The sequence below is a fragment of the Gallus gallus genome, chromosome 11 (assembly GCF_016699485.2).
Source record: "Gallus gallus isolate bGalGal1 chromosome 11, bGalGal1.mat.broiler.GRCg7b, whole genome shotgun sequence".
Taxonomy (NCBI): domain Eukaryota; kingdom Metazoa; phylum Chordata; class Aves; order Galliformes; family Phasianidae; genus Gallus; species Gallus gallus.
Window position 1 is genome coordinate 15993426 of NC_052542.1, and position 20692 is coordinate 16014117.

A 20692-nucleotide genomic window follows, 5' to 3' on the forward strand; every position below is an offset into this window, starting at 1 on the left:
AATGTAAGAGGCTTCTGGAAGCACCGAATAATCTATTCAGTCAATATCTGAGGGATCAATTTTGCATACTTTGTTTCACGTCATGCCTTTTAAAAGTGCTTTTGTTGCAGATAGAGGTCAACAGACTTGCTTTGTGGAATACACTACCATCACATACAGGACTATATAATGAGAGATAGAAAGTTGTAAGCAGTGAACCTTATGAAGTAGCATGCTTAGTCATTGTTAAATATATCTCCTAGAGTATTGAAGGACTTGACTTTGATTCCTAACAACAGGAGATTTGTTTTTTCCTGGTGCAGACAGAAGAATAGTTCTATTGTTATAAATGAATGGCTGAGCCACTCTTTCTGCATGCAGCACCAGAGTTTTTCACTGTAAGTTATACCCAAGAGCATCTTGAGTTGGCTCTGCAGTTTTATTTATGACCTGCCTGAACCCAGCCACTGGGAATTTGTAGCACATCTCTAGGTCTGAAGTTGCTGTATATTGGGCAGTGGAAATTGTTTTTCTTTTCCTTTCTCATTTAAGTTAGAAGGAGTGCCAGGTAGAGAGGGAAGCTACTCGAAGCAAAACTTTTCCTCTTCTGTCTTGTGTACCAGATTTTGAAACACAGAAACACTGACTCTAGAGAGTTGCATGTACTGGGGCAGGCAAGCAATGCTTGAAAAGGAGAGGTGCCAATTTCATCATGACACACAACTACCACCATAGTTTTAGTACTCAATGATCAATAATTAGCTTGACGGCATGCTGCAGAACAGTTTTTTTACTGAAATTTACTGAATATGTGAGTACCAGCAGTCTTGTTAATCACAGTGATAAATAGGTCCAATTATTCTATTATTGATATCTGAAGGGAAATAAATTGTTTTTTGGTTTTTTTCGGTAGTTTCTTGACCAAAGAGATTTCCACCTTTTGTTTACTAAACAAAATAAGCATGCCCCTGTTTCCCCATTCAACAAACTCTTCTTTAGGCCTACAACAAGACAGCGAGGGAGCAAAATTGCTTCTAAAGTGGTGCTGCACCTCTTTTGCTCTCCTTTCACACACATGACCAGACTGGTATAACTCTGGAAGACTGATAGTGGCTCAAGAATAAAACCAGGCCCTTTTTCTCCTGTTCACACAGTTTGCAGCTGGCCAGCATTGCTCAAACAGATAATAGTCTGAATTAATGTGGTGGAAGCAGCTGATAAATCAGAATCTCTGGTGGAAGTTCCTGAGATCAGACTGAAGAGAGTAAAAGGGAGTGAAATCCCAGTGCTGAGAGGATTAAAACATCTGCAAAATCTGGAAACATGATCCTAAAGAAGCTGTGGGCAGGATCTTACACTGACTGCTCAGGAAAGCCACTTTAACCCATTACCTCCAGTGTCAGAGCTACTCTATTGCGGGTCCTTCTCTTCCTCAGAGTAGTGAACAAACGTTGAGAGTTTGCTCCCCAAAGTCTGTTATTCAGTCCTTTTATTACTCGTGGGAATTCCCTGGTTTAATTTAGGGCCAACCTGTCAGAACCTCCTGTTTAACACCTTGGGAAGTACCTAGGATCCCAAACTGCTTCATACTTTTATCTTGGTAAGCAGCTCTAGGTTTCCACAATTGCTCGTTTGTTTTTTTCCCTTCTTCTTATTGATATTCCCTGTCTCTGCATTAGGGCAGATGTTAACCCTATTCTCTTGTTTTCTGATTTTGCATGCTTTCATTTTCAGTGTTTAAGGACAATCCCATGTAACCAGTTGATGTTTTGATATCCCAGCTTTTGCCTTGCAGGGAGGTGGGGCAACCTTCCCATACTCTCTTTTGCTAATCCATACTAACATCATAAAACTTTTGTTCTTCCTAACTGCTGCCAAGATTTAGGGGAAACATTAACAGTAACATATGTGAACAGACAGCTCTTACAGTTGTTTTTTTCTCATCCACCAGCACAATAAAAGAAAGCCCAGCAATGAGAAAATTTTCAATTTTAAATCTGCCTAAAGCAAGGGCCCTAAAATTCTCAATCCAGAGATTGAGAATTGCTGTGAATCAAAGCAGTAATTCAGAGTTTTGAAGGGAACCTATCTACCAGCAGCCAGCCTCTAACACAAGGCTGTCAGAGGATTGTATTCTTAAAATTTTCTGTTCTGCTTTACTGTGTTGGCATAAATCATACTTAATATGTTGATATTAAAGCTGTATGTGATAGAATTGAGAACCTCTGTATCCATGTAATCAAATAAGCCATAAAAACTAATTTTAACTTCCCTTGATATTACCTTAAGAATCTAAAATTCTTGATTAATAAGGATGAATGTAACATTTAAGAGGAGTTTAATTACACCCTCTGTCTTTATCTCACATAACAATATTATGCCACATTATGATTTCAACCATGTCAGCACTCAGAATGAATGACTGTGAACTGTGAAATTATAGGCCGCATTTTTCATGTCACTGACTAAACAATATTGCAGATCTTCTTGAGGAAATACAACAATAGGATATATCAGTCACAAGTTATGCTTGCAGTGGAAGCCAGATCTTGACAATAACTCACTTTGTCATTACTGTTCTCTTCTGGTTTCAAAGAAAGCAGGATTTTGCCTCTGGAAGAAGACTATCTTGATTAGAATAAGTTGGCTATCAAACAGGGGATGCTGCGTGAGGAGGCAAGTTGACAGGGAAGGGGTGGTAGAAATTCAGTTAGTATTTTATGGCCACTGCATTCTTGAGTTAAAGTCAGCCAAGTTAGATTGTGTGTGCATGTCTGGGTGTAGTTTCAACAGTTTTCAGTGATGCCTTGAAAGAAATTTATTTGTACTGGTGATATGGAAAGACTATAACTCCAGCAACCAGTGTTATTTTTATAAGAGATCAAAAGATGGAAAACTGAGCATTCAAATAAAAACTTGCCAGGGAGACCAATAACATGTCTAGGCTAGAATCCTGTCACCAAGCAGGAGCACCAATTAAACCATTCTTGCTCTTGTGGAGTTCAGGACTTCTGTCTTTGAAGCAGGTGCAGCTCTTTAACAGATTAGATGTTGTCTGGCATTCAGTTTCTGATTGGAAAAGAGAAACTAGAGTTCTTCTTCCAAAGCTTTTTGCCTTGCTGTGAAGATATGAAGTGCCAGTGTTATGGCTCCATTTCATTAATTTGCAGTCTCCAGAATATGGAGTGAGCCATGGACATGCTGAATTCAGTGGCAAAATTCCTAGTGAATCTGGATGTAGGATTTCATCTCACAGCTTCTGGTACATGTTTACAGCCACTACTCAGCAGCAAAACATCCCCAGTCTGTGTGCGTTGAGGAGTGAAGAACTCCAATTTATTTCAGACTCACAAATGGTTATTCTTGGAGTGAAATTCAAGTCCAGTAAGGAAACTGTCAGAAGGCCTAAGCACTCATTTCTACTAAATGGAGCTCTGCAATGCTACTGTAATAGGAAAATACACTTGTAGAGTTCAATTGGAATTTTTCTATTAACTTAGTAATAAGGATGCCAATTTCTGTAAAATAGTTTCCGAGTAAGAGTGAAATTATACACGTTGTTAAGCAGCAGTAAGCCTGGAGATCCATTCTTGGGTCTAACATGAATTGCTAGGGACTGGCTTTCCTAATTTTATGACCGTTATGCCCTAGGTAAATATGCTTATAGAGACCCGCATGCTTACTCTACATATAGGTAGGTAATTTTTATTTGTATGATCACTTGGGGTAGCTCCATTGGGCAGTACTTAGCATAGCATTGCCTTGGATTCCAAATTCCAAAACTCCAGAGAACTTTTACACATTTACCTACTTTAACAGGTCTGTCAGAATAATGTTTCCTTCTTTTACTTTCAAAAGGGAAATTTCCAATAGAGTTCTATCTGCCTGAGGCTTGTCCTCTCTGGAGGTTCAGCCCTGGGTCATCGGTGGCATTTTCTACATTAAAAAAAAAAAAAAAAAAAAGCAGCCAGAGTATGTATGATAATGCTTCAGGGCTAATACGAGAAAATGTTGTATCGGTAAGGCACAAGGCTTACAGCTTCAAAACTGAGTAGTTAAAAGTCTCTTCTGGCCCTGGAAGCTAAGTTAACTCGTATTTAAAACCTATGTAAATCAAAAAGGAAAACAATACTGTCTTAATTTTCCATAGCTGCCCAAGGAGGCTGTGGATGCCCCATCCCTGCAGGCATTCAAGGCCAGGCTGGATGTGGCTCTGGGCAGCCTGGTCTGGTAGTTGGCGACCCTGCACATAGCAGAGGGGTTGAAACAAGATGAGCATTGTGCTTCTTTTCAACCCAGGCCATTCTATGATTCTATGATAGCTTCATGTTGGTTTTGTTAAGTGAGTTCAACTCATGAAAACTGTTAGAGAGTTGAGATTTTTACTTATAAGAAAAAGAGGAAGAAAAGCCCATAACAACTTCAATCATTGCATAACCGTAACCCATTGAATGAGCTGTTAATTTAACATTTAGGTGTTTTCTTTTCAGCTTCTGTCGTTTCAGGAAACAAAATAGCAAACATATTTTTCTTAAGGTCTTGATGTCTCTATTTTTTTCTGTCAATTGAAACACTAAAATTTATCCCATAATGACAGTGTGGTTATGCTATCAAAGAGGCTGGCAAACTATTCAGATCCCTAATTACATGGGAAATGTCTATGAGAAGTTTAACTGTTGGGCATCCAATGCAGGGCTAAATAGTGTAGAGTAACTATGACATAATAATGCTTAGAAGATAAATAGCTTTGACTAAATGAGTAGGTATCACTGTGTCCAGTTCAGGTTAAACAACTATAATTCTTAAATTTCTTGTCTTTTTAATACTCATTCTCATCACCCCTACTGAAAGTCTTTCCCGTGTCATAAACAAATACTTATGTGGAGTTCTTTCCTCTAACTTCTTCAGACTTTCCATCATTGGCCAGCAGATACCTGAAATGACATGCATTTGTCATGTTGCTTAAAGTACATATGGAAGGGACACAGCGATAATGGTGATGAACATAATAGAATAATTGGGCTGTATATACTTGTGGTAAGCAGTACATTGAGATGCACACACTGTACTTCACTCTAACAAAAAAGATGCTTTGTAGCCTCCATTACAGGGAAGTGTTCAGCACCAACTCACCTTTTTGCAAATAATGTATTTTTTTTTTTTTTTGTATATTATATCCTTTCATTTCTTATATAGTTGAAAAACAGGGTTTCTTTCTCAGATTGTACTTTATATGCTGAAATATATATAAGGGCCATTTTCTCAATCATGCTATACCTTGTTCATATGCTTTGCAGACTAACCAGCAGAACTTAATTTCTTTAAGTATTCTTCTCTGTTAATATTTACATCTTAAATGTATTTTGCAGAAACGTCAGTAAGAGAGGGGGTGTTATAGTGCATATCCCATGAGTAAATACAACTGAGCGTGGTATTTGACTTTTAATGTTTTTGTTCAACAAGTGAAAAGTAGTATTTCATTTCTCTAGCATCCCTTGGAGGCACTGGCAGAAAGAGAAAACAAATCAGCACAGCAACCTATAACAAATGTAACAACCTAGACTTGATGACATTATAAATAAAACAACTAAGACATGGTTATACACAATCTTGAAAAGTGACGAGGGCCAGACAGGTAGGAGGGTGCTCCATGGATTTTAAAGTGCATTTGGACAGCTTGAGTGCTTGAGAATCTGATTCATAGAGATCAGAAAAGGTAAATCACGCTTCCCTTTTCATTTGTCATGGCCATTAAAGACAGTGAGTTAGGCAAACCAAAGCGAGCGGCCTGAAGTAAAGGAAAAGATACGGCAAGATATCCCAGTGTGCTTCAACATCTGCGACAGAAAGTAATTACATGGGTTTTTTTTGTATAGTTCAGTGTACTCAGTCAAATAAACCTCGGCTAGGAGTTTATTATTACATAGGAGTTCATTATTACAGTGAGAGTCTAATATAACAAAGAATGAAAGAGAATTAATTTTCTTCTGTAAGACCTGCACCTATGAAGTGCACAATGTTTTCAAAATCAACTGGAAAAGAAATGTATTTTTTGTTATTGTTAGCCAGGAATATATATGCCTTTCTCTTAATGTTATTGGATTGGGCAGTCATGTGAATTTTTTCTTGAATAACATATTTTCACACTATCACATGTGCTACTGAATTTCTCACCTACCACTTCCTTCTTCGCTATTGAATGCCACAAGGCTAGAAGGTATTTTAAGTCAATGGATATTAATTCCTCAGGCCTACGTAACTATACAAATGCATCAAGACAGTCTGTTTTCCTATACAGACACAGTTATTTTTAAACAAAGATAAACTAAAGGACCAAAAGGAAAAACATATTAATTGCTACAATAATACCAGAGTGACATACTTCATGGAATTAGTTAAGTTCTGTTTCTGTGGAAACAAAGATATTAATTTGTTGGCTCTCCAATGATTTATAAAGCCTTTTAAGAATTTTTAGCTCTTTCAGATAAAGTCGGGCTTTGTGTATATTTATCACTTAGATGTTCTCATAAAATTATCATCATCATGTTCATGTAAGGATGCTGTTTTCATTAGGACTTCAGTGTAGCACAGGTTGTTTCATATATACCTCTACATAATTTTCCAAAAGTAATGCTTATGTAGAGTGATTCTCATATCTATATGAAGTCTATATGAAGAACAGAGAATATTTTGGCTGGGCTAGGAGTTCCACACAGTTTCTCCCTAGAGGTAGCATTCAGGTCAGTCACATAAGAATCTGAGACAGCAGAAGCCTTGCATTGCCCACCTCCTACTCCCAGCACAGTGTGCCAGCAGGAACTCAAATCTCCAGCACGCTGCTGTAGCTTCTGCTGAGCTCCCTGCTGCAGGGATCTGGTGGCAGCAGGGGAGAGATGTGTTGATGTTTTGGTCTTCAGAGCTGGCAGCAATATGGTAAGGGCAGGAGATGGGTTAATGAAACTGTCTGACCTCCTAGATAAAGTTGTTCCCCCAGACTCCCAGCCTACAGCTACAGAAACACAAGCAAAATGGGAGATGTGTAAACTGAAGCACGTGTAATGGGGTGCGTGGGGGCTGATGGGAACCTGCAGCTGCAATGGCACGTGGGGCTCTGGAGGACGACGGGAGAGGCTGAGGGTACCAGGGGTTTGCACAGCTCTCCCTGTTGAACAAGCACTCTCTAAGAGATGTCAGTTATTAATTCAGTTATTATTGTGAACTGGAAACATGAAATACACTTCTGGGAGTCAGCTTCACATACAGCAGAGGCTATAAATAATGACTCAGGCTGTGCTCTGTTGTGAGAGAAAACAAGATTCAAGCCAGCTCTCTTGCCTGGATCGGGTTCAGCCCAGCTCCCAGGATCCGTGTTTTCCTTTGACTTGAGGGAACTCTGGATTCTGGTGTGGATCTCTGCCACTCCACACTGTGCCTGTCAAATACTTCAAAACACTCACAGGATTAGCAACCGAACCGCATCTTACCAAAATGAGTTTCTGCAGAGGGAACCCATGCCAGCCGCATGTCTTATATTAGCTGTTACATGCATACAGCTTGAGCAGAGCTGGGGTACAGAGCTGTGCAGTGGATGGGGACGGGGGGCAAAGAAGCAGGAGAGGGGCTGTATTCTTTCCAGGCCTCCAGCCACAACCTGCCAAGAAACTCAGAGCCACGTGGAGGCTTTTCTAAGTCAGCAGAACATTATTGCTCTGCTATCATCTCCTGCATTACAGAGCTTGCCTTAGAAACAGCTGAATCTTAGAAATGAGTCCTGTGCAAGCTCAGCCAACTCAGGAATGCCCAGCTCTGTCAGCACAGGAAATGATTTCGATTACTTTTCTCGCAGTATCAGCTTCTTCACAGATTTTCTTTCCGAGTTGTTACTTATTGCACGGTCAATTTATTGTATGTTAAATTTTGTTCTTTTTTACAGTAGTGTCTTTTCTCTTCATCCTTTGTTGTTAAGCTAAAAAAATCTAGTGAAAATGCTTGTGCTCGTGCATAGCAGTACATGTTCTTTTGTAGGTATTTTGGATTCAACACTTGATACAGCCAAGGGATCCCTAATTGTATTTTCCTAGAAGAGAAATCTCATGAAATTAGGACTCCGCTTCAAGTTACTCTGTTGGAAGAATCTGGCCTTTATAATGAAATTCTTCCCTCATGGAGTTACTTAGGCATACCAAATTGCCACATGATTGATGTGATCGCTCTTCTGTAAATGCTAATTGCTGGGTCTGTTCTTTTCTGCAGTTATGTGCTCTTCATTGCAGCACTTCACACCTCTGGTTGAGAGATCAACTCCAGATAGACTCCATTTCTCCTTCTTCCTCGTTCAGAAGCTTTCACTTTATCTCTGCTGACCTTGCCTTGACAGACTAGGCACGCATTTCCTTCGAGGCATCTTTTTCACATCTTTAACTAATGTTTTCTGCTGATTCCAAGGTTGCAGTTTGTTAGTCTGCACTTATTTTTTTTGAGAAGAAGTCTCTCTTGTTAATTTTTTATTTATTTTATTTTATTTTTTTGCTTTTTCTGGCTATGATCCAGATTTTTGTAGTGGAATAGATTTCATAGAGCTACTGTGTTTTCAAGGTCTCTTTGACTTTTAAGCAACTGTTCATTCAGCAGTGTTTGCAGTCTTTTTCAACTCGGAAACAACTCATAAGATTCAGTAATTTTTCTTTATTTGGAATTGCATTGTTTTGGCTAAAACCTCCTACCTCACTTTCCTGACTTCTATTTTTTTTCCTTTTTTTTCCCTTCATTCTTCCCAGGTTTTAATTAAATATATATATATATTTCATAAATACTGGGCAAATTCTTTCCTAGGAAAAGTTCCGAGCATCATCCTACCACTCTGATGATCATAATTTAGTCTTCTGCTAGGAGTGGTTATTTTATTTTGATTGATAAAAATGTCTCACATATTTTCCTCTTGCAAATTCCTAGGTAGGATCCCCCATACAAATCAAGAGAGTGTTTCATTGTTAATTCATACAAAATTCATAGTTCTGGCACTCTTTCCTAGCATTTTCTCCAGCACCGAAGAGGTAAAAATGACCACATGTAGTAAAGGATGAGAGGAAAGTCACACAAATAACAATTATTGAGGACTACCAAAAGCCACAGTCTCTGTGATCCCGTGTGTCTGTGTCCTGAAAGTGTTCAGATTTAGGCACTGTTCATTCCACTTGTGTCATTTGTGAACATTCTATGATTCTTCACTTCCCAATGAGCTGTAATTAACAGGAAGTTAACAGCTGTTCAGGCTTAGTATCAAAGGAAGCCATCCTAGGTATGGCTTGCTTCTCTGGCAAAAGGGAAGATGACCTGTGACAAACTGAATTTTCAACTATTTTCAGAGTGGCAAGGAGTTATTCCCCATCTCTGGGATAGCCTAGTCCCAGTCTCTTCCCAGTTGATACTAGAGAGTAATTCTTTGCAGTGTTCCAATGAGAAAAAGGGAAGAAGAAGGCAACAAAAGAGGCAAGTGAACATGAAAGGAATATGATACGGTGCACAGAGAACCCTGATACACCAACATCTGCTGTGAATGGCATCGATACTGTGAAGGCCTAAGATTGGCACAGGACATAAACTGTGCTAAAATGATTATTCAGCATATTCATTAATTCGTTATGCTTTCCTTTTGGAAATTAATTTGCAGAAACATTAATTCCCTTCCTTCCTTACGAGACAGTCCCAAAGTTAATAGATGTTAATGAGGCAGGAGTGGATCTTTCAAACAGTTTTTTGCATCCCATGATTGTAAACCTTCGCTGCAACCCAGGCTCATTCCTCTCCTGCCTCAATTAGGAGGGCTTTATGACTCTACGAAGATTTTGCTGGGACAGAAGTGAGGTTTTGTGGCAGCTGGTCAAAGTAATCCACTGCTGGAAGCAGCCCGGTTCCTGGCTGTAGGGTCCGCAGTGCAACAGCAGTTGCATTGATCCAGAGAGACTAATGCTTCACAGTGGTGAGCCAATTCTCACCTCTTCTGTTTGTCCCTTAGAAAAATATCTCCTGCTGAAACTGTAGAAATGTGCTGCCTCATGGCTGTGTTCAACAGTGGTGTTTCTGTAGTGAATCTGCTGGGCTGTTACGGTTGGTTTTTTTTCTGTGTTTGAGAGCTACCCAGACCCCAGCTTGAAAGAAAAAGCAGCAAAAGGATTTGCAGTGGGAGAAGCTGCTTATGCTGGAAGCGCAGTTGCAAAGAATTGGCGTGTACAGAAACTTGACGGAGTTTTACTGCCAAAACCTCCTCTAGATACTTCATAAAAGAACCTCCGGCTCATCTCACTTTGATTAGCTTCTGAGGCACAATTGCTACAATGAAAAAACTGACTGATTTGCATGTGTCGACAATTATTCTAACAGTAACAACCTGATTATACTAGGTGTGTTAGTCCCAGATACGGTGTGTTATTCCCTAGCTTTAGGAATAATTCAGATAGTTATAGCCTCTGGGTTCATTTAACCATAGCCCTAATCACTTCTGATTAAAAAATACATAAATGTGTTTGGTCTTTTTGTTGTTGTTGTTATACCTCAGCTTCTAGGATTTTTTATTTTATTTTTTTTTGCCCTGCAGGAAAGGAAAGCTGAAAATTACTTCTTGGTACAGGGAAACATTTGGAAGGCTGTAGAATGAAAACAACCCAAATGTTTTTCTTTTTCATAACGGTTTATTTAACTACCTCATTATTACAATTTGAGTATTCTCATTTGATTAATTGTTGTAGGTTCTGGTGGTTATTATTATTATTATTATTCTATTTGCAATAGCACTCCAGTTACTTTCTTGACGTTTACCGAGGGTTCTGTGCCTATTCCTTCTGCACACAAATAACTAATTAGCCAACCATTTTCTGATCTGATATTTCTCAGTGGCAGGGGACTAGAAACCAAATTTCATCTCCTTTTTCATTCTGTTTTGATCATATCGTTGTAGATGGATAATTGCAATGAAAGCCAACCTGCTATATCACTATGTGGCATGCAAAATAACGCTGAGACGATGAATATTTTTGCTCTAACGGTGAGGCGGGGTGCACAGAATCATAGAATGATAGAATCATCAAGGTGGGAAAAGACCCACGGGATCACCCAGTCCAACCATCCACCCATCACCAATAGTTCTCACTAAACCATGTCCCTCAACACAACGTCCAAACGTTCCTTGAACACCTCCAGGGTCAGTGATCCCGCCACCTCTCTGGGCAGCCCATTCCAGTGCCTGACCACCCTTTCAGAGTAGTAGTATTTCCTAATATCCAGCCTGAACCTCCCCTGGGGCAGCTTGAAGCATAATTTTAAAAGAACCTGCAGATGAAAGTAGAAGACATTACCGTCTGTAGTGTGGCTGCAGCCCTACAAACTCTTCCCTTTGGGAACAAGAACTGCTCCCACTGCTAAAATGGATGAGATTAGAGCCCAGCCTGAAGAGTGTATGATCACTGTCTGAGCAAAGCAGCTCGCTGCCTTTTAAGCAAGGTGCAGAATGGACTTATTCTGATTTCCACTGTGCCCCCTCTGATGCAGTGAGTAGCAGGAGGCAATATTAGGTATATATTGATCTGTCTTTAGCAGTAGGGATGAGCAGCTGAAGCTGTCTCATTTGACCTTCTATGCTAAATCCCGTATGCTGCAATTTGTCAGTATTGGCAATACTTCATTTTTATTTCGATGAGACAAGAAACATTTCTGTGTGAGATATGTTCCTTCATTCTCTCCGAGGGGTCTGCACGTGCCTCCAAGTGAAGCCAAGAGAAAATTGCAAAAACAGAGATATCTCAGCAAATAATCCCCTCCCACCCATAGAAAACAATATTTATGTTGCAGCCCAATTAACCTCAGGATTGAAGTAAGCAATTTCTTGTGGTTTTGTTTTGCTTTCCTGGGTTTAGTTTTGTGTTGTTTTTTAAGGAAAATCATCTCCACCAAGATTTTGTTGTAAGTAGAAAATACACCTCTGTGTGTTGTGTTTTGTTATTTCTAGTGGGAATATTCACATGTATAACATTTTAAGGTGAATTTTACTCTTTAAAGCTGGAAATAGAACAGTATGGGCATGTTGCTATAGACCGAGTGGTGTCTAAGGTTTCCACTTTTTGTCTGCCTTTTTGTAACAAAAAAGGTACATTTTTAATCCTAAAGATCTGGGGGGGAAAAAAGACACCAAACAGCTTAAATATTGCTGAGAAAATGTCTTAACGCTGCCAGCAGAATTTCCTATCACTTATTGATGTGGTTCAGGCAGATACCAGGGGGAAGTGTTAGCAGAAGTCTTCTTCTTCTTCAAGAGAAGTCATCCTCCCAAGCACTGGGCAGACTGGTTTTTGCCATGAAGTTCTGTCTATTATTCATAAACTGAAAGGGAGGCTGACAGAAAGCTCAGACAGGAGCTCGTTCTGGAGAATATTGTGTGTCTGTAGTGCATGGAGCTGTAGGACAAATTGCTGAGCTTCTCCAGTGCTTTGCACAGCCCTGTGGTACCACAGTGTCCTTTAGGACAAGATGAAATGGTTTATTTTTCTTGAGACTGAATCAACAGAACGCTGATACTAACAAGTTTCTGGCCAAAACCATGAATGTGTATAAACCTTAAGCCTTAGAAGCAATGTATATCAGTCCTGTGCAGCAGTGCTGCATTTTGTAGTGTCTGTATCCTGTCCACTCTATGTCCTAGCAGATATGCTTGTACTTAGAAGGGGATTATTGCTTTATTTCACATGCCAGGTTGGCATTTGAGCCAGAGAAGTATGTGCCTATTCAGATAGGGTTAGAATAAAGTATATGCATGTGTATGTTTGGATAGAACCTCCTAGAAACTCAAGAGTCACTGTGGGATCACTTGGGACAGGGCTGCAGCAGTGAATTACTACTGCACTGCCCAGCCCGAGAGCTGAGCTATGCACCAATGTGCAGCTAATGAATTCACCCTGGGATATGTCCAGTTTATCACAGAGAAACATGAATTTTGGGACCAAAAATGCACAGAGTGACTTGGGGCACAACATTGATGGGGACTTTATTTTTTGAAATTGTACTCTTAGGTTGACATTTCCAGCCTGTAAAAATACAGACAGTCTGCAAGCGCATAACTCTGTTCCATGGAGCTGAAAAATGGCTATTGTATAAATCCTCTATCAGCAGTAAGTTTAAAAATGCATTTGACCTAATGCCTTTCTTAACAATGTTGCCAGAAAATTTGATTTACTACATGCTTTATTTTTTCATTAACAATGTATTTATTCTTATTAATAATAGAATATTTCAGTTAAATTTGCTTCTTGTATTTTAACATTTTTAATTTAAAATAGTCTACTTGAAGTAATTTGAGTGCGCCTGAATTTCTGCAGGAGAGCACTGCAGGAGGTATTTCACAGCCCTACTGCTCACTTAGCATAAAGCCATGCTTCTAGTAACAGCATTTCAAACTAGAATTGAAGCCACGCGTTTTGTATGACCATATATTGAATGGGAAAAGATGGTTAACTATGCTTAGTTCACCATTTGCAGTGTACACGTCAATTAACAGGGAATGGGAAGGTACAAACATAACAGTTCAGATTTATTTATTTGAGTTTTTATTGGCATCACCTTATGGAGATCATTGGGCATTTCTTAGTTCTGTCTTAATAGAGGATACTTACAATACGTATGTTAAGGTTTTGCCAAAAGGCAGGTAGGTTTAGGATTCAAAATGGGCCTTGAAAACTGTGGGTGATGGTTTTGTGAAATCACAAAGTTTGACACACAGAAGAGATTTTCTGAAGGCTTTGAAGTTCAGCAATCAACATGTATGGCTCTGAAAGATCTGAAAGAGATCTTTAATGGGATACCAGCACTTGTTTCTCTTATAACATGTATGTCTTGGCCTGTAGGTTTTGAGCTGATTATATGCTTAGATTTTGCCTCAGTAACATTCTTTGATGAAATACTTATGCTTCTGTTTTCCCCATTATATTAAATCCCTCAGCTGCTTTATAGTCATTTAAGGTCATGTCCCCAGTACAGTGGACAGACATCTGTGCTAGCTTTAAGCTAGTGCGAGTCATGATCTGTCATGGAGAGTACTGTGCTTAATGCAGGATTTTTTTTCCTGTTCATTCATATTACATGGATGGAAAGGAAAGTCCTACAGTTTGAGAACTAATTCATCTAGCTGACTCTGTAAGGCTGCAGGGTGTTGCTGTATCAACTTATGGGTGTCTTATTCACTAGGTTACAAATGAATGCCCATTATTCAACACGGATCTCTGTCAGTTGTCATGAGTATTTACCATTACCAGTTCCCATACCCCACCTGGCCATTATTCTGGTCCCTTATATATATACCTGAAATGTCTAGAAGCCAGCTGTCCTGTGGACAAACCGTAGATGTATTGCAAATGGCACATGCAGCTATTAATATGTTATATATGCATATTTGTACATAATAGAAGGTGTCATATATTGATATTATATATCATTATGTCCATAAGTAGATTGATATGCCCATTGCATCCCCTTGGGAAGCACAAGACCGACAACTCAGATACAGAACGGTTGTGATGAAAGCAACAAGGAATATGGGAATTTGAAAGTGCCAGGGTAGCACTGTGTATGTGTTTGCTGACAGCAATGCAGTTTGTCTATGTACAGAAAACAGTACTGATTAATTTTTGCCCCTATCTCTCCTAGCACATAGCCATTTACCTGCTGACATGCTTTTGTTATTTCAGGCAGTTTTATTTGAATTGCTAATAAATTATGAAAAAAAACTTAGCTCTGAATTATTACTCAGATACGCCTGCATAACAGAACACCCTAAGCAACAGCAGAGTTACACTGAAATTCTTGTGATCTTGTGCCCATAGCAGTAACGATATAGTTCTGACAATACTGCCATGCTAGCTGCGTGCACTCACTTAAAAGGAGCTGGAAACCAAGGTACGGAATGGTTGGGACAGACCAGTGCCAGCTGCACTGGGGCTGTATGGTTGCCATTGGCTCTTTGTTGGACTGCAGACCATTGCTGACCATTGTAAGAGATGCTAACCTGTGTGTTGCTCACATGCAGGCTTAGACCCAGGCATTTACAAATGGAACAGCATTCTGCTCGCCTCTGAGGTTAGCTCACACAGAAGGATGTGTCACATGGATCTCAGTAGAAAACAGAGCTTCTCAAGAGTTACAAAGAAAGAAATATGTTCTCATCCATTTCTTAATACTTCAGAGGATATAGGACCTTTGATATCCAAATGGGAAGGCATGTGTGGAAGTAATATTTAAAGGAGGCATGAAAAGCCTGCTGAATAATTGATTTCCTTCATAAATGCTTACTAGGTCTTCCTCAAGCTAATGCGATAAGGTAAATAAGTCCTACTGGTGACTGATTTAATTGCCGGAGTTTTTGTTAATGTGATGAATTCAGTTGTGCCCAGTAAATGCCTCCTCACTACTGTTGGGCATGCTGTGTCTTTTGCTGCCATAATTAGTGCAGGCAAAGGGTGCCGGTGGCACAGTGGAAAAGATGTTACATGGTGGGAAGGTAGTCTTGATTTTTCAGGTGGAATTGATATCATCAGATGAGATTTGTGTTGGCTTGATTTAAAGATTAAATAATGTCTGTGTTTGGAGGATTTTTCATTCAGAGACAAAATGAAGGTCTCATGCTGAACTCTTAAGCACAGAAAATGTGAAGTTACCTGCCTCACATATCATTTTACTTGAGTAGATCATGAAGAGCTCATGGAAGAAGTTCAGAGACTGCCATTATATGCTGCAGTCCCAGCAGGAGCAAAACAGGATATGATAACTTCAACATGCCATCTAATTGTAGGTGAAATGCTACAGATTGAGAAATGTGAATAATGTGAATGCCTTCCATTCAACATAGAAATGTGTGTTTATACTTCTTAGGGGAAATGTTGGGTGTATTCAACCCTGATATATTTTCCTTATGTCAGTAGGGCCAGAATCCATAAAAGCTGTGAATATGAATGTATGAATAAGCTTTGTTACATTTCTGATACTGACTCCTTCCAGTCAGACTGAACAGATTGAAATGCTATGAAAATGGTTGCTATCAATATTTTGACACTTGCAGTTTCACCCAGGACCAGTAAGCATACACACGCTCACACTGACACATGCACATAGAAGAGAGAATGAATTTTGAATCATCTGGTTTTATCTCTATTTTAAATGTGGTTAAAAAAAAGGAGTTAAGCAAGTGTACAATTTGAAAATGGCAGTAATGATTTTCCTGCATGTTAAGAAAGCTATTCAAATTACTCTTTTCTATTCTGCCTATGTCAGTACTTTCAGTGTCCATCGTTGCCTTATGTTCTCAGTCCTTTAGCGGTCATTTAGTAATGTTATCCTTTTAAAAGCTTCTCAAGGCAGAAATACATCCTTACCACTTTAAAACTATGACTTGGTGTTGTGGTTTAACCCAACAGGTGGCTGAACGCCACATAGTCATCCACTCACTTGCTCCCTTCCCACTGGGATAGAAGAAAATTAGGAAAAAAAACCCAACAAAGTAGGACTGGTAGGTTGAGATAGAACTATTTATTAAGATAGGAAAAAAAAAGGAAAATAGTCATATATTCACATATATTAGTGTATATAACAAGTGATGTGGAAGCAATTGCTCACCACCCACTGACCAATGTCCAGCTAGTCCCTGAGCAGTGGAAGAGGGCGAGATGAACTCACACTCCTTTCAAAACCCTTTCTACATGACCATCTTATGCCTTGCCCACTAGTTAGCCACTGTGTCATCTTGCTGCCTGTAGCCTGCAGTTCAGATTCTAGCTGCAAAGTCAGATACTTCATTGGGCCAATACCCACTTCTGCTGCATCCTGTTGGTCACACAATCTCTGTACAAGGTGAGATGAGCAGTGCCCAGATGTACAAGGCTGAAGAACTGCCACCCTTCCCAGCCTGTCCAGCTTGCTCACCTTTACTCCTGTCAATGCCACAAAGCAAGCTGGCACAGATGGGTCATTCAGTACAGATTTGGCACCATTCTTTCCTGTTGTGGTGATACTCAATATGTTCAAAATGCCTCATTTTGCCTTGCTTCTCTTTCTGCTATAGCATAAGAGCCAAGACCCCTTGACTCCACATGGGAAAATTCTGGCAACTACCAAGCTCTGGCAGTCCTTGCCAAGAGCAGCATCTGACTCTGCGCCTAGATGCCTGGCTGCTCTCCTTTGACCCCCTGGGCTATTTGACTGTTGGCTGTGAAACTGTTGTTGTGGCTAGTGCAAGGCTGTGGTTCTGATAAGATTTCCATGTCTATATTATTACCTCTATTCTGTGTAATAATCTTCTGTGCTAATCAAGCTGCCAGCCACAGCCACCAAGCACGTCTGCTAGCCACCCCAGGAGGCATCCTCTGAATTATTTACCTGCATTACAAGAAGGGAAAGATGACATTTATGCATTTAAAATTATTTCCATATATTTGCTATTTTATTGTAGTTCTGCATCAAATAGTCAAAGGGCATAGATTGATTTGTATTCCCTTCTGCATCTATAGCCTCTCTGCATCTGTTCATAATTCTATAGCTAAGGTATATACTTTCCAAAGGATGATTTCCAGGGAATTGTTTCTTCTGCTTCTTTTGCAATACTTGCCTTACAGATAGTGCCAGGGCATGAACCTTGCATAAGCAGATAACAACCATACAGGCTATGCCCACTCGCCCATGCTCAGGTGTTCATATAAACCTCAGACTGTGACCTGTTGACATGGTTTAAATTAAACATAAGAAAACAAAGAAACTCCACAAGGTAGCACTAGATTTCACCAGTGCAACATGGAATAAGTCTAAAATAAGCAGTAGTTGGCATTCCAGAGAACACAGGCTTGTATACATCCATACAGATATATCAACATGCTTATGATTTTCAGAACAGATTGGGTGCAAGCAGGCACATAAGTTCATGTTTAGCCACCTAAACATGGTCTGATTTTCAAGACTGCCATGTATCAGCAGATCCCACTAGAGTCCAACACAAAAAGTGAAGTTCTGTATTCTGTGTTTCTATTTTTTATAGTGCTTTTCTTAATGAGTTTATTCTAAATCTTTTGCTAGCAGAGTCCTCAAAAAACAAAACAAAACAAAAAAACCCTCACAGGACGATTATCTGAGCTGTACTGCAGTATAGTCACAATAAGTAAAAAATGTGGGAAAGACAGAGTACTACTTTTACAATATCCTGTGCCAAATCACAGGTTATACAATTCAGTTTTTTATTTGCACAGCCATCAGTGCTTTGTAGAGCAATCAGGGAAGATAATACAATCCATTTTAAATTCTCATTACTCTAAAAGTGTTGATTCTTCTTAAATTGTTTCAGGGTTAATTGAGAATTTGCAGTTTTACAATGGAGTGTGAATTGTTTGGGTTGCCCTGGTTTCATATGTTTGTGTGTATCTTTGTTGCAAAGTTATAAAAACGGCAATAAAAAAAAGTGAAATGAAATAAGGATCTGTGTTGCTACCGTTCTAGCAACTTGTTTTTACAGGAATAAAGCTCAGCTATTGATTAGTGTTCAAATGGTTAGGTGAAGGACATGTGTTGATGGAATGTCTCACTTCATGTTAGCAGTTGTCTTTGCTTCTCATCCATGTATTGCCTAAGGGAGAGTTTCTGCTCCTGGGGAAGGAAACCAATGGTTTAGAAACATTCAGTGACTTCTGTTGGAACATAAGCAAGCCGTGTGTTTGAGAGTCTTAGGAAAGAACAGCATTCACACAGCCAGTGTCTATTAGCACCTCGTTCTTTTGAAATGAGATTATCCTATTGATCTTTGGAGTATAAAGTCAAACTATAGAGCAGTTTATTTAAATGGTCCTGTGAGCCACATGGCAAATCCATAAGGATTCTGGATCTCTGTGTGTTCTACAGTGAAATTCAGGTGTTTCTCTGCGTTCATCTAACCCAGTCATAATGGATACCTGATACGTGGCCTGAGAAAAGATGCTTCTATCCTGTTTCTCAGGCATAAGTAAGTGCACCTGTGCTGCCTAGCTCACGAATGAGGAATCCTGAACATTTGTATAGGAACTGCTGAGTCACAGCCTGAACCACTGAAAAGACCCGGTCGGCCCTGGGAGCACAGGTGAAGGCAATTCAGCAGTGTGACTGGAAGGGGTGGATCCTGGCTGCACCACTCTTAGACAGGGCTGACCCCCATTGGGGAAGGATCTCTTTCTGGAGATTCACTCCTTGGTGGAGTTTTTCCCTGTTAACCTGAAATCTTCTGATATGGGTGAGCAATCTTCTTCCCTTCCTTTATAGTACCTTTCTATTGTGCTGGTTTTTCTGTCATCACACTGTTGTTGTAATGCTTTTCCTATTGTATTGATCTGTCCAATTGCTACAACATCTATATCAAATTATTAGAAGCAAAAAGCTATGGATCAAAAACTGCAGAACAAATGCATGCAAACTGAGTGTCTGCATACAACTAGCTCCCAAGTCAGACCTAATGAATCAAAACTCTCTTTTTGATATCACACCTCACAGTTTATTGCATCTCCAGAACCATCCTAAATAATTAATTGCGAGGGGAAAAAAAATGACAAATACTTGGAAAAGCAATAAAAGTAAATAAATCCTAGTCCAAGCAGAATTTTGAGTGTAGGAGAAGAATGTGAGAGGATTTATGAAGTCAGTAAATACCACTGCTGCTGCAGAGGCCGGCGGAAAGCGTTCAGATACTTTAGCTGTATAACACTTGTAAGACTGTTAGTAGGAAGCAGATCCTATATAATGTTTTAGATATTGATTTCTCTGTGAAGCTCTGGGGTTTCTGTATCCAAAGATATTGGCTCAAATCTGTGTTTCTTTGCCAAATGAATCTAATGATAATGCTCTATCTCAAAAGGAAGGCACCAAATTTATGTTGTTGTTGTTTTTTTTTTTTTTTAAGCCATAAGAGATTCATCCTAGAGAAGCCTATGATTGAGAAGACCTTCTTTTGTAGTAACGTAATTGTTTTATTTCTAAGCATACCAATTGTTAATGATTATTTTCTTTTTACTTAGGTATTCAGTTTACAAGGATCCAGCAAGCTGGCTAGAGATTAATCCCACCAATGGTACCGTTGCCACCACTGCTGTCCTGGATCGGGAATCTCCTCATGTTCAGGATAACAAATACACTGCTCTCTTCCTGGCAATAGACAGTGGTGAGTAACCATTATGGATTATATTCACTAAATATGTAACTACTTGTTCTTCTGTTTGAAGGCTCCTCTTCAGAAAGGTATGCATGCATATGATTAAGCACTTTGTTAGCTGGCCATCTGAAGGTACAAGAGATCACTGCAATAACAAAGCAAAAACATCAAATTCAGAACAACTTTCATTTAAGGTTACATCTCAAATATTTATTCCTATGCTGAGATCTCAATAAGAGATGCAAATGGTACGTGAATATTCTTGAAAAGCAATAAATTGTCTTTATCAGAGTTAATTTCTTCATAATATTTGAGCAGTTAGTAAGCCTAAGGCACCTTAATTCCAATAACAACTTGTCCCTGATATGCTGGATTCTATTCTATTCAATGCAGTGACAGTGGCAATAAAAACGTAAGTGAAAACCCTTGTTAAAATGCAATGCTTTTTAAATATTATGAGGATTAAAGTTCCTTCTGTCAAATATAATCAGAATTAAAATATCTAGTGAAAATTCAGTAAGT

The 20692-nt window shown here is 39.3% G+C and overlaps 2 protein-coding genes across 12 annotated transcripts in view; one reads left to right on the top strand and one right to left on the bottom strand.

Annotated features, from left to right (window-relative positions):
• CDH13 (cadherin 13) overlaps positions 1 to 20692 on the top strand; it is a 432936-nt gene that overhangs the window by 381927 nt on the left and 30317 nt on the right. For all 7 annotated transcript variants that reach the window (NM_001396286.1, NM_001001760.2, XM_015292521.4 and 4 more), the window contains one exon: positions 20037 to 20179. In NM_001396286.1, the coding sequence (NP_001383215.1) occupies positions 20037 to 20179 (143 nt within the window). The remainder of the gene's footprint in view (positions 1 to 20036; positions 20180 to 20692) is intronic.
• LOC112533251 overlaps positions 16524 to 20692 on the bottom strand; it is a 46538-nt gene continuing 42369 nt past the window's right edge. For all 5 annotated transcript variants that reach the window (XR_006931263.1, XR_006931277.1, XR_006931274.1 and 2 more), the window contains one exon: positions 16524 to 20315. The gene's annotated coding sequence lies outside the window, so the exon portion shown is untranslated. The remainder of the gene's footprint in view (positions 20316 to 20692) is intronic.